The 14034-nt window shown below is 44.3% G+C and overlaps 1 protein-coding gene across 2 annotated transcripts in view; it reads right to left on the reverse strand.

Moving 5' to 3' along the window:
* NRXN2 (neurexin 2) overlaps nucleotides 1-14034 on the reverse strand; it is a 2164206-nt gene that overhangs the window by 738686 nt on the left and 1411486 nt on the right. For both annotated transcript variants that reach the window (XM_085625468.1, XM_085625469.1), the window contains exon 16: nucleotides 822-995. In XM_085625468.1, the coding sequence (XP_085481594.1) occupies nucleotides 822-995 (174 nt within the window). The remainder of the gene's footprint in view (nucleotides 1-821; nucleotides 996-14034) is intronic.

The following is a 14034-nucleotide window of genomic DNA, read 5'->3' on the forward strand; positions in this document are numbered from 1 at the left end:
CTTTGGATGCATTCTGCTACACAAGTCGCAGGAATGGGAACCATGGTGTGATCCCAAGGACTGTAAGCATATGGAGTGTGGATCCATGATGGACATCTGCCCTCACAATCTCTACAAGGCTTAAAGCCTAAATGTTTTGGAGGCGATATACCACTGCATAGAGTAAGACATTTTTGTGAGAAAAACTCAACTCTCAGGAGGGCGTGAGCTCCGAATCTGCATCGAAGGCACAGGAAAAAGGGAACTGTTGTTGCTGTGCCAGGGTGCGTACCATATGACTTCAGTGACATCATCTAACGCCACTGCAGGCATCGATAAAAAACCAGCACTCCTACCAATAAGGCAAGACCGTTGAAGTTTTTGGATCCATTTGACTACTGGGATTATTCTGCAGGTGAGGAATCTGTAGGTAGAGGTATTCATCGAAATCGTTTTCCATAAATTCCTGTTACTACAAAGTTAGCAAATTCTCTTACAGCTTGGGTAGAAATAGTAAGAAGCGTATTGGCCACATTGATGAGCTTTGTAGTCATGTAAGGGGCAGGTAAGTACTATACAAATGTTACAGTGCATTATACATCCTCCTAACCATTATACAAATATACACACACACACACACTCAACCCTATAATACAGTGAACAGCACTATATTCCAGCTTATGGTATTTTTTTCTGGATTGGTCCCTATGATGCTTTTTGTCGGGAGGGATGGGGCAGACCCTCTTCTCCTCTGGAGATATTGTTGCTGTTTACAGAAAAATCAACTCAAATTGTAATTACCCACACACAGCAAGCACGGACAGAATGATTCAATCCCTTACCGTCACATCCCCTCTCAACCTGGCCCACTCTGTGCAGGGCGTCTGCCATCAGATCTGGTAGGCGGCCATTGAGGTCCACTGAGGCCAAACACCCTTGGAAGCCATCCCGTGAGGCCACCAACTTGGGCAGTGTATTAAACATATTCTTGCTCAGGCCTCCGATGTACAGTTCCCCTGAAATGAGAGTCAGAAACTGATTTATTAGAAGGGGTTCTAAGAAAGCAGGAAGTACAGAGACCAAATTAAAGTAACATATCTTGTATTATTAGATGGATCTAAGTACCTAGGACACCATGTTTCCAGTATTGAGCTTTTATTTCACAAACCAAGGTCCAATAGATTCACTTGGAGTGGATCAATACTCCAATCCCCAAAATGGATAAACTAGTTGAAACAAGGGCTATGCCTCCAGCACGGAGCCCCTATTGGTATACCTGATCTGAAACGTTATGTGACGGAAATCCTTTTGTCTCACCCATGATTCTAACTACATCCCCTGCCACCCCAGACCCCACCACCAACAGATCAAAAATATGTGTTGGGATTGGGAAAATCATTATGGCACCTACCATAACTGTCACTATCCCTTTATATTAATATAACCTATCAAATTCTCACCTACTTTATAAGCATGAAAGGAATGTACCAAAATACAACCACTCCAAGGAGCAATGAGAACTTTGTTGAAACCTAATACATTTAATTATATAATGTATCTTCACCAGTGTTGAAGGTGAAACATTCACACATTATTAAAATTACTCCATAAAATTTTAAAAACTTACCAAATTATCAAGCGATTGAATGAATTCCACAATGTGTGGCTTTGTTTATAATTCATGAATTTAAAAAAACCAGTAACTAAGTCCAAAAGACTCACAGAACAGGACCAACACGAGGAGCATCTCATGATAGGAGAGCTACCTAAAAACGCTTTTCCAATGGAAACTGTGTCCTAACTATAACTACCTACTGCAGTGCCAACATTTAGCATGGATGGCATTAAGGGGTTGCCAGGGTTCGCAGCAGAAACCCCCTGGCTTGTCCTTTTGCAATCTCTGGTTCTGCCACTGTGACTTCTGGTCTCAGAAATGGCAAGTCAGTGAAAGGAATGCAGGGGTAGCAAATCCTTAGAGAGGTCAGCTTGGGCTCAACTTTCCTTGTTTTCTGCCAATTCTTTCATTACAATAAAGGTGAAAAATATTATTTACGATTAGCGTAATACAAAATGGAGTACAATTAGTTGGAATGGGACCTTCCATGGCAGCTGAGGTAAGTGAAAAAAATGCTTTCAAATATATGATGCGCTTGTGCTTGCCTGCAAGAGTGTGTTTATCTGAGAGTGTGTGTATGTGTGAATGTATGTGTAAGCACATGAGTTAAGTCAAAGTGAGTGAGAGTCAGTAACAGCTATCGATAATGTACGCGATTGAGTCAGAGTGAGTGAGTCTGAACAAAAGTTAGAATGGCTGTGAGTGAGAATGAATGAGTATGAGGGAGTGTTACAGACTGTGAGAACCAATGTGAGTGAGTAGGACAGTGACTGAGAAAAAGAGGCAGTGAGAGTTAGAGTGACTGGAAGTGATTGAGAGTGAGAATGTATGCCTGAGTCAGAGAGTGAAATTGAGTGAGTGAGTGTGAATGAGTGAGGATGTGAGAGTCACAGTGAGTGATAGTGAAAGTGAGATTTAGGGTGTGAGAGATAAAGTGAGTGCACGAGTGAGTGACATTGAATGAGTAAGCGAAGTTAGTGAAAATAAATGAGTGAGTGTGAATGAGTCTAAGTGAGTGAGAATTAGTAATAATCCATATTTGTGGAGCGCAAACATATCACCCCTTAAGGTTTCACGGTGCTGGGGGCCGTCAGGGAGAATAAGTTAGCTATTGCCCAGAGTCATATGATGCTGAACTGAGCTTTCGTCGGTGATCGAACCGTGAGCCCCGTGCTCTGGCACCAGCCACTCTGGCCGCTGCGCCACACCTCTCCCTCCAAAGTAATGGAGGTAGTTCTTGGCATAGTGGTAAATACTGGTACTGGCATACTAGAGGTAATTCTTGGCATAAAGCATACCCATGGGGAAATACTGGAGTTGGCATAGTTGAGAAAGTTCTTGGAATGGGCCACCTGTGGCAAAATGCGGCACTAGCACAATGGAGATAAGTATTAAAATGAGGGAGGACAACCATGGCATATACGAAAGAGCAATCATGATAAGTTGCTGGCCCTAACATACTGAGGTAAGGGTATATGGATGGCATTAATGATAACATTCTAGTTATTTTATATTGTGTGTAATATATGGGTCAAGAAGCCACCCATGACAAAATGGTAGTCATAGCACAATAATCATATTTGGCGCATGGGGCACCAATAGCACAGTTTCATAAAAATGGGGTCAGCTCCTGGTGGGAGTCTGGTTTTATCAGCTTTGCACACCATGAAAATATTTGAAATGTAAGGAATGTCCCTTCAAAACCCGTGGCTTTTTAACAAATTGATGTGAAAGTTGGCAGCAAAATGCACCTTTTTGCCCCCATTTCTTTCAACCTTTTCTCTGGGAAATGATTGCCTGAACCATATTGGAAGAAGTTTTGCTCACTTGCATTTCTCACTTGCCAAAATTCAGGGCTAGTGATACCCCCAGAACTTTCAGAGATCATGGCAGCACCCTAATATATGTGATATCTAAAATGAAATCTATGCAGGCAGTTATTATAGAACTTCCACGGCGTCACTTATTGTGATATCAGGGTTAAGGGTTATGGTCATATGAGATAACCTTTTGGGACAATTCATGGCCACTGGTCATATGATTTGGTTATCTGTGATGTCACTATGCAGATGACATGATCTTACTCTTTAATACCCATCGTCAGATGCAAGAGAAGACGACGATGTGGCCGCCACATCAGCAGAATCTGGCCTCAACAGTCACGAGGAAAAAAATCAAGATCTGGTAGGGAATACGGGCAGAACAACTGCAGTCAATCTTGCAGGTGATGCACTGGAAGTGGTTGAGACCTTCACCTATCTGGACAATGTCATAGACAAGCATTGCGGCACAGACGCCAATGTCAAGGCAAGAATCGGCAAAGCAAAGGCTTCCTTCATTCATCTAAAGGAGATCTGAAGCTCTGAGGACCTAACACTGAAAACACAGATCAGACTTTTTAACACCTGTGTAAAATCAGTCTTGAATGGAGCAGAAACTTGAAGGACAACAATGGCGATCACCACCAACAAAGTCCAGAACTTCATCAACACCTCTGTGAGGAAAATGTTCCATATCCGCTGGCCAAACACCATCAGCAACAACGACCTATGGCAGCAGACTTTCCAACTCCCTGCTCATGCAGAAAGCATGAAAATATGCTGGGGCTGGATAGGTCACACCCCTGCAAGCCTGCATCACACACCATCAAGCAAGCTGTGACCTGGAACCCTCAAGGGAAAAGGAAAAGAGGAAGGCCAAGACACCAGGTGCCGAGGCCTTGAGGCTGACTCCAAGGAGATGGATTACACCTGAAGTCACATTGAAAGAAAAGCCTAGGACAGAGATGGCTGGACAGCCCTGGTTGATGACCTTTACATGAGGATGGGTAATAGACATAAGTAACTACTTGTGATTCCATTAAGGTCAAAGGGTGTGTGATGTCACTTCTGCTACCCCTAGCATTTAGGTGAATCGATGTCCATGACATTTAATCCAATTTCTTTTTTTAGTGGTTGTCCCATTTTTTCTTGTTCTGAAAATCTTGTCATCCCACAGGGTTAGCACTGGCTACTTATAATTTAGATCCATGGTGCCACCTGGAGAAATGGGTTCTCCAATGAGAGACAGAGGAGGCCCGTGCCTCACACTGGTTGGATATACCCAGGCCTCAGCCTGACTTGTTCAAGGTGAGAAGGAGGTGAGGCGGGGGAGTAGGCCGCCTGAGGCGTGCGGCGAAGCAGAGGCAGAGCAAAGAGCTGCAAAGCGTTACTTCCTGTCAGCAGATTAGACAAGGCATCTAAAATTATGAAACTAATGCACAATACTATAATTATTGCATTATTCTACTTAGGCAATAATTGCGTGACTTGTCATGTCAAGGAAGGAATAAAAGGTGAGTCGATGGCAGGGAGGGAGGCTGGGGGGAGCTGTAGACATGAAGTGAGGTGACGGAGGGAAGGATAGGGGAAGGGACAAGGAGCAGAGGACAGAGAAGAAAAGGAGGAAGGAGAGGGAGAAAGCTCGAGAAGCATGAAAAAGTCAAAGAGAGAGACGAGGCAGGGGGCTGAAGGCAGTAACAGTGCAACAGAGAATGAAAAGGGCGTGAAGAACAGGTGGAAAGAGGAAATCAGAGAGTTATGGTCGAGAGAAAGTACATCTGAGAAAGAAGACAGCCAGGGAATGATTAATAAGTAAGGATAGAGAAAAAGGACAGCGAAAGGGCAGAAACAGACACAGAAGACAACTAAAAACTGCATTGAAATAGATTAAAAATCAGATTCAGGTTAGTGAAGCCAGCTACCAGTAAGGGAATAGAGATGAAGTGAGAGAAGGAAAGCATGAAGAATAACATGTTTCTAAAACAACAGAAACACCTGCAGATAAGAATCGATCAGGCCCTATTCCAAGTAGGATGCAAAAGGGTAGGCTATTTATTGCACCCGGTAAATGCCATTACCCTGGGTGACCTAATTACCAGGAGCAGTGAATACCACCTATTGCTATTTTTTTTTATTTCGATTGGAAATGAGGCAAAACACACAGAATCAACATTTACCACTTCGAATTTCATGGGTTTTGCCTTTTTCCTGCCTTTTTCTCTCAAACTTTTGGATGGTTTCACCTGCCAAAATGAGTCGAGAGGAGAACGGTGGTGTGTTTGCACAGAGATGGGTTTTTATCCACTATCCCATAATCAGGGTGTAAATGGAATAGAAAGTAAGCAATAAGAGTATATGAAAACTCCATGTGATGCAGTTGATCAACAGAGCGCCTATTCACACTGTTCTTGCTAGTTGCACCATGTAGAAATATTGTTGTACACCCAAAAGGTCATTAACACCCCTGATTGACTGCTAATAGTCTTTGGATTCCCCGTGTAACCCAGTGGACCTGGCCATAGTACTCTCTTTCCATTGCTCTTCCCAGCAGGCTTTGGACACAGTGTTCATTTCATGTCCATACCATGCACCTTGCCCATAGGGCATCAGACACAGAACAACTCTTGGGCCTATGCCGTGTCCAAGGCCCTGCTATATACAGTACCACTCTCTGGCACAGTGGCAGCATGAAAAATAAGCATTGCAAAGCCAATAGGTTTCGCAAATGAGAGATCTATTGGCCTTGTCAATGTTTTAGGTCACGCCTGGGCGAGCCATGTTGTATTGAAGTATGTATTTGACTCTGCCCATATTTGTGATTGGCTTGTGTCATTGTCCTTTGTAAATGATGGCTTCTGATTTGTTTTTAGGCTTGTTAGTCCCTCTTTAGTACCGCCTTGTCTTCATTTGTAACCGCCCATGAGGACTGACCCTTTTACTTCGGTTGTTACATGGTACGTCTTCTTTAGTCTGTAAGCACTATTTTCTTTAACGAGCTTCTCTTACTGCAGGAAGACAGGAGGGTCTCTCGCGTGCAGTTGTGACCACTGGCATGTTGATTGAACCCATAGCAAACGGAGAGCTTTTCGGGGACCATGGGAGACACATGGATGCAACTCAGGAATGCCTAAAAGTCAGGGTTGGAGTGGGATGAAAAAGCGGCCCGGGAACGCAAAAAAAAGTGGCCCGCATTTCAATATTGCCTTTCCTCAAAACACTGTTTCAGCGAAATTTTACTTAAAATAAAGGGGGGGGGGGGAATAAAAAAAAGGGGCGGATTAGATTACACTGGTGAAACACACCTGAAAACAAGTGAGGCCACTTCTGCTCAGGCCCCCCCCGTCCCCGCTCAATATGCTTACATTAATGGGCAGGCCCAGCAAGAGAAAGAGAGTGACACCTCTGCCCGTTCCTAAATGGGAGGCAATGGACGCCCATCTGCCTCCAGAAAGGCCACTCAGGCACCCACAGGGCTGCTGGCAGTATCCGGAACAATGCAGAAACCACGCAAATCAGCCCCGCAGACTGCTCAAAAAAGCAGCCCACAGCTGAAATTAGGTCATCAATCCGACGCTGCTTAAAGTATTTGGAATGCAATAGGTATCGCATTTGCAAGAGGTTATGCTATTGGCATTGTAAATGACAATGCCTTTTATTTATGTTTTAAAAAGCAAAACTTAAATAAAAGGCATTGTCATTTACAATGCCAATAGCCCAAACCTGCGTAAATGTGAGACCTATTGTATTGCAGATGTTTGGTAGACATGTTGCACAGCAGGAGAGTGGGCTGTTGTGAAACATGGCTTAACATGAGGAAGGTGCGAGGGAGGAGGGAGGGAGCAGCAAAACAACGGACAGGAGAAAGAGGACAGGGACTGAAAGCAACACAAGGGAGGGGGCAGGAGACGGACTGCAACTACTTTCACGCTTCTAGAGTACATATCAACACGTAAAAAAAAGTGTCTGCAGGAGCCTGCGGCCAAATGATTAAAAAATAAGCAATTTGCAGAGAAACCCCGGCATTCATTACAACCCTCTTTACTTAAGGTATCTAACTTTCTCTTCATAGCCCTACTCAGTATTGGACAGATTTCTCCATTCGCTACAGGAACAGGTTTCCTGAAACCTCCTTTTAATTTTTATACACAGCTCGGCATCTTTACATCTCACCTATCATGCTGTCTCCGGCCCCAACCCTAGATACAAAATCCTGGAACCTGGCGGAAGCTCTGTTTGATATTTACCTCTCCAACCACAGGGATGAACATACCCACCACCTCTTTCGTGCTATGAGTACCATCACTTTCAACTTGATTTAATTAACAAATAGCACCAATTATAGTAATTCAAATAGGGGTTGGTGAGATGGGAGAAGAAAGTAACTGGCCTTCACCACACTTTCAATCTTAATGTAAATAGGAACAAGTTATAAATCAGCAGCTAAAGTTGTGGCACAGCAGCAAGCACACCGCCTGCCAACAAACAGCTCGAGAGCACTGTTTGCTCTAAGTAGGAAGTGGTGCTGGAAGAAGATGTGCCGTGCAGCCAAGTGGCTTCCCTACTGTTCCCGCAGGCATAGAATGTGTCAGAGAAGCTTTCTGACCTACTAACCCTGAAGAGCGCAAGCATATGGCTACTATGGGAGTATCCGGAAGTGTCTAAGAAAGTCGGAAAGAGTCAAAATGGAATCATTGTTGTGTCGTGTATGGCAGTTTTAGAGGAGGCTGCGTTCACATTTTGTTTGAAAAGTATGGGAAATCATAATTTAGGCAAATGGGATTACTCATGTGGCATGAAAGATTGTTTGGATGAACTCGGAGGTGTTGCACTCTTGTCTTTAGCTTCTGTTTGTTAATTCATGCTATGATTCTAGGACAGGTGCTGGAAGAGAGATGCCTGATGTACTAATTCAGCACCATTTTGCCTGAGGTTTCAGATGAACAACCCTCTAGACATGTAGACACGTCCACCTCGACTTTCAGCAGGTCAGGCTCAGGGACGACGCTTGGGATCGTTAGCTTTTCTCAAACTGGATTACAAGACCTTCTTTTACCGGCCTGAAACCTGACTGCAGCAGATGACATTTTCTTCAGTGTTTTGGGAGCTGGGTTGCAGCTACTCCCTCCGTATTTCCTGATTTCAGTCTCTCCTTGCTTTGAGATGTTGGGTATCAGTGGATCTTGATCTGCAACTTTACCTATCGCTTTAGCTTCGTCCGCATCATTCACCCATTGTCTTTTCAATCGGCTACTCCTAGTTGCTTGTGTCGACACTGTGTTGTGCTTGAGCATATGCTTCTTTTTTTCTCTGTGATGCAGTCTGTGTGTGTTTAAGGTGTTCTTACCGGGATTTGGGGTCTAGATGTACAAAAGTATTTGCAGTTGCAAAGCCTGCAAATCACAAAATCATGTGTTTTGTGATCACACAATAGTGTATCACAATGCGCAAGTTGTATATTGCGACCCATACTGAATTCTAAACCAAACTGTGCATGCAATGGGTGTGCTCCTGTCCTTTGCCAGTGGTGTTCAATGCATTTTTAGTCGATGAACAAATTAGCAGGCGTAAAACCTTTGGTCTGTTACCGAGACCCAGCAGGAGGTGGTAACCCATTCGCAATATGCAAGCCATGACTGGATGTGAATGGTGAAACGGTGAACGCAGATAGTGGTCCGGAGGCAGACAGTGGTCCGGAGGCCCACGGCATGCTCCCTGGTGCTGGCGCGCAGTGCACGCGCGCGTGCATGGCGGTGTGCTTTCACTTTAAACTGCGTTTAAAGTGAAAGCACGCCGTGAAAGCACGCGTGTTTAACAAGATGGTGGCGGACTGTCCACTGTCCTTACATGCATGTGCATACTGTTAGGTTTGGACAAATAGCGAGAGCAGCCATCTTTGTCCATCCCTGCGCGTACATGTAAGGCTTTGGCAGAATCGATTGCAAAAGGTCTCTCTCACGAGAACAGCACATGCGCTGCTTTTCGCCAGGCGAGACCTAAAAAGAATACGAATGCAGCGCTGGAAGTTTGATGTCCCTCACAAAGTCTCCATCCCTGTATTTGCAGCGAGTCACATAAGTGGCTTGTGTTGCAAGCAAATTACCGAGACAGGAGTTTTTTGACTCCCTACAAATAGAAATTTTGCAGAATGGGAAACTGCCATTGATTATTTATTCAGTTGCAATGCAAATGATGGTGAGGTTGCATATCGGTTGGTGTGTAGAAAACACTGACAGGTTTGCAACCTCTCTTAAGTGCAGCCTACCCTCAGTCACCTAATTTTGAATGTCCATCATATTGTATTGTGCTATCAAGTCTCCTTGCTTGTTTCTATTACATACATTGGCAGACAATACTCTTTTTAAATCTCATCACCAGTGTTACAGTACTATGTAGAAGGTGAAGGTGAAGCAGGAATGACACTTAAATGTCATGCAAAGGGGGCAAGGTTTCTTAAGGAGACATAACAAGAGTCCAAATCTTAAAGATATTGTTGAAATGAGTGGGTGTCCTTTGAAAAGAAAAGTGGTCACGACAAGTCGGAGAAGAAGCTCATTGCATTGAATGACTTAGTGACGCAGATCAAACTAAGATGTGACACTACACTTCTCTTTTTAGGTTGGCCAGCTTTTCGGATGATTGATTGAATGGAGATTGCCAAATTACAGTGGTGTGTGTCTTGGTTAGGCCCAAGTAAAAGAGATACCATCTTTTATTATGAACATGTTTCTTGCATTGACTTTCCTCTCAAACAATAACCTTTTACACACATTCCTTGAAAGCCAATTTTTTAGATTGTTTTATATGCCTGCATACATACACTGTATTAGCACAGTGGTGGGACGTTTTACCCTGGTCACTGTCTTGATACTTCTAATAACTTTCATATGCTTGTGGTTATTGATTATTGCAGCACATATATTCTATACAGGCATTACGTTGGTTCAATAAACATTGAAAACGTCCCTCTGTGAATTCCTTGTATATTTCTCTGAGAAAAAGAGAACATGAGTGACTGAGCAAAAGGGATCTAGTCTGTTACCATGATTCCTGGGGCTTCAGGGATGTAATGTTCAGTGGTTGTCAGAACCATTTGCTACCCTCCTAGGTTTAGGTGTACTTATGGTGGCACTGTGAGCTAGCTGGCCTATAGGACAACATATCCTGAAGGGGTGCATTGAATCAGTTTGGCATCATGCCAATGGTTATGCTGTCCACAAACACACATTTCCTACCGCATGGTTTGAACGATACAAAAATAGTGCTTAAGCAGGATCTGCAACTCGACAGTGACTGGAAGTCTGTGAATCAAAATTGGACTGGCCGCAGCGGGCACCAGATGTTTTCCCGGAGACCCGCCAGGGTGGAGGCTGGTTTTGGGCCCCTGGGGGGTCGTTTTTGTGACCTGGGGGTCAGCAATATCTGCCCCTTGTAACGAAATCAGCTGAAAGGACCTTAGAAAACAGTTTGGCTGCCCCCAGCGGGTCGGCCCAGCAGTTTCCCAGGGTCAGTTTTTGGTTCCCAGTCCGGCCCTGCTGTGGATCCATTAAAAGACTGTTTAAACTATTGCTTTTGCTTCTGAATCCAGTCTCAGCCTCCAACTGGGGTCTCATTGAAACTGCAAGTCTTAGAAAACAAATGGTAAATTGCATCTTTAGAGGAGGGATCTGTGGTGGGAAGTGATTACTTACCTTTGGAAATAGTAGCCTTGTATCAAATAAGATGATAGCAGTCGGTCGGCGAAAGATTTTCATTATGCTCACAAAAATCAAGTTGTGTAACATTTTATAGAATTTTGTTCTGTGGGCAATTTATTTAAGCAGAAAATGCCTCATAGGACTAGAAAATGCCCTACGCTACCTAGTAAGACTTTTGAATGCAAGGTATAATCTCACATTCAATTTTCACTCAATACACAACAAAATTTAGCTTCACGATCTTTCATGTACATTTTGTGACCTTACATTATATATTGCAAACTAAAATTTCAAGTAAAAAATAATAAGGAAAGTAAAAAGCACTCCTCAGGAGAAGTATGCCGGTCTCAGTGGCTACCTGAGAGACGAGCAATAGATCCTTCTTCACTGGAATGGGACACTTGTCTGGAAAGAAAGAGCCCTTTTCTCATAGGTTGATACAATTGTAAGCCACTGTCAGCAATATGTTTGCCATCCTCGGAGCAGCCTGCTAGATCTTTTCACCTTCAATATTCAAAGGGAGATCCCCTTCATCAAAACGTGGGTCTCCCTTGGGGAGTATAAGGAGATGTCCTCGTGTGCTTCCTGAGGGTCCCCAACTCGGTCAAGATTCACATCCAGAATGAAAGTTACTATAAGTCAAACTATGATCAGGTGGTTATACACACGGGTGCCCTACACCCTGCCTCAATCATAATATTCACCATCTTCTTGATTAGAGGGCTGCATTCAGATGCCTACTCAAGCCCCAGATAACTCCCTTTCATCCTACCCGTGTGCTCGGCAGCATTACCAAATCAAGGCCCTGTCTCTCTCATAGATCAATAGCAAAAGCTACAGAGCTGTGATACCACTGTGTGCTTTTTGTAATCAAAGGACAATAGTTTAAAGGCCTCTCTTCCTTTTACAGGCTTGGCATTTTTAATTAAATCCCTCAGCAAAGTGCAGCTTCCTTGTTCCAATTGAATAAGCCGCGTGAACTGCCAGCATTGAGTGGATGCACTTAGTCACTGCAGCCAAGTTCCTTTCTTCCAGCAGAAGGGATCACCGATCAGGCCAACTGTCTTACAGAAATATGAGACCCTCAGCAGGCTCACTCGGAGTCTGCCAACCTGGGGGTGAGTTCCATATGCGTCGCAGACTTCTTTCCCCGCATTTCCTCCAGGCAAGAGAACGTCATCAGCATTGAGAGAAAACTCCTCACCTTTCTGGCCAGGAGCATCAAGGCCTCTCCCAGCCAGCCACTGGCCGGATCTGGGGAAACACTGCACTGAGGCATCAATCACACACGGCACAGAGAAGGGAAAAGATGGCGCCACCCAAATGGGAGACGAAAGAAAAACAAGAACCTACTAGACCACAACCCTCCCACGTCTCTGAGAAAAAACCCACCTGGCAGTGGGATGGCAGGTTCTATTGGATCTTAAGGAAATCATTTAAAGAATTCGGTCCCTCTGAGCGATTAGATTCAATCACGAGGAGAAAATAAACCAGTCAGGAGGATAAATAAACGAGCTGAGCTGTGTCGTTCAAGTAAATTGCACTGTAGCGCTCTTTGGGAGCTCTTCATCTCTGCAGAAGAACCTAATAAAGCCTTACAGGTACAAGGAAGCAGATGGTAGGCAGAGGACTGGGCATCACCTTGCATTGATAGCTCTGCATCCGAAGCCTGGCTTCAGAAATACCCCCAAGGAGTCAGGAGCATCTCCAGTTGTAGATGTGGATCCTACCACTTGTCGACCTTAACTAGAGGTGGGCGGTCTGACGGCTGTCCCAGCTGTAGCATCACCTGCAGAGATGCCCTCCGACTGAGTACCAATGGTATCCTTACTCCAAGCCCCCTACCATCGGGTTCTGGAATCAAGCACCTGCAGTGCCAGGAACACTGTGTTTTGAACTTCTGACACAACTGGAATTTCTGTAAATTAAGTGAAAAGGAAGAAAACAGAAACAATACGTTTGAAATAAAAAAAAAACTCCTAAGAATTCCCACAGCAGTAGGAGAAACCAAAGAAAATGGTTTCTATTGACCTGGAGATGGATGAGTTTAATTTCATGTGTGAAGCTAATTTGCACCTGGTGATATTTAGCACCATTTAGATGCTGTAAGAATATGTATTTTACAACATTTTTGTGATTCAGCGCTGATTCTGGCCGAAAAAAAGATCAGTGCTAAAGACACCCCGTTCAGGAAACTTAATCAGAAAGAATGATGCAGGTAATACTTCGACTCATATCTGACGCGCATGGTCAGCCGATGGAATTAGGCTGATACCCAACAGTCCTAGAAACGCGACTTGAAGTACTCACATCGATTTGAGTGTTCATTCATAAGACATAGCACTGAGGGGCGGCCCCTCAAAAGAAAGGTTTGGATGGGCCATTAAAACCAGGCTGAAATGATCGGCCAACTGCACTGGGGCAATATAATGGCTGCCTGTTACACAACTCGCATGTTCGATGGAGCCCTAAGAGAGAAGCCGCCTCATAGTTGGACCAGACACCGAAGGCTCTTACCTGAGGCATCAGCTGACCCTTCTTCCTAACACCATACAAACCCTCTACACTTCAACACATGTCCAAAACAGCTTGACACATAAGAGAACAAGTCAGAAACCAACGTCGCGATAATGAGTTACTCCGTTCGCATAATGCTCTTTTACCACTGTCGCACACGGGGATTTCACCAGCTGTAACAAAGTGCTCTGAAGTGACCAGAAAGCAACTCACGTTGGCGTTGGAGGGATATATGTTCACAAATGCCCTTGCACCCTCACATTTCACAGAGGAGCTCAAGGCCCACCTCTTCGGAGAGCACCTCAATGGCTGCCAATCATGACCATCTCAGCTTCACCAGCCTTTGACCCAGGAGCAGGAATCCTCTCCCCACTGACTACTGTACATGTATTCTCGAGTGCTACATGGA

This window comes from Triturus cristatus, chromosome 9, assembly GCF_964204655.1.
Source record: "Triturus cristatus chromosome 9, aTriCri1.1, whole genome shotgun sequence".
In the NCBI taxonomy this organism is placed as follows: domain Eukaryota; kingdom Metazoa; phylum Chordata; class Amphibia; order Caudata; family Salamandridae; genus Triturus; species Triturus cristatus.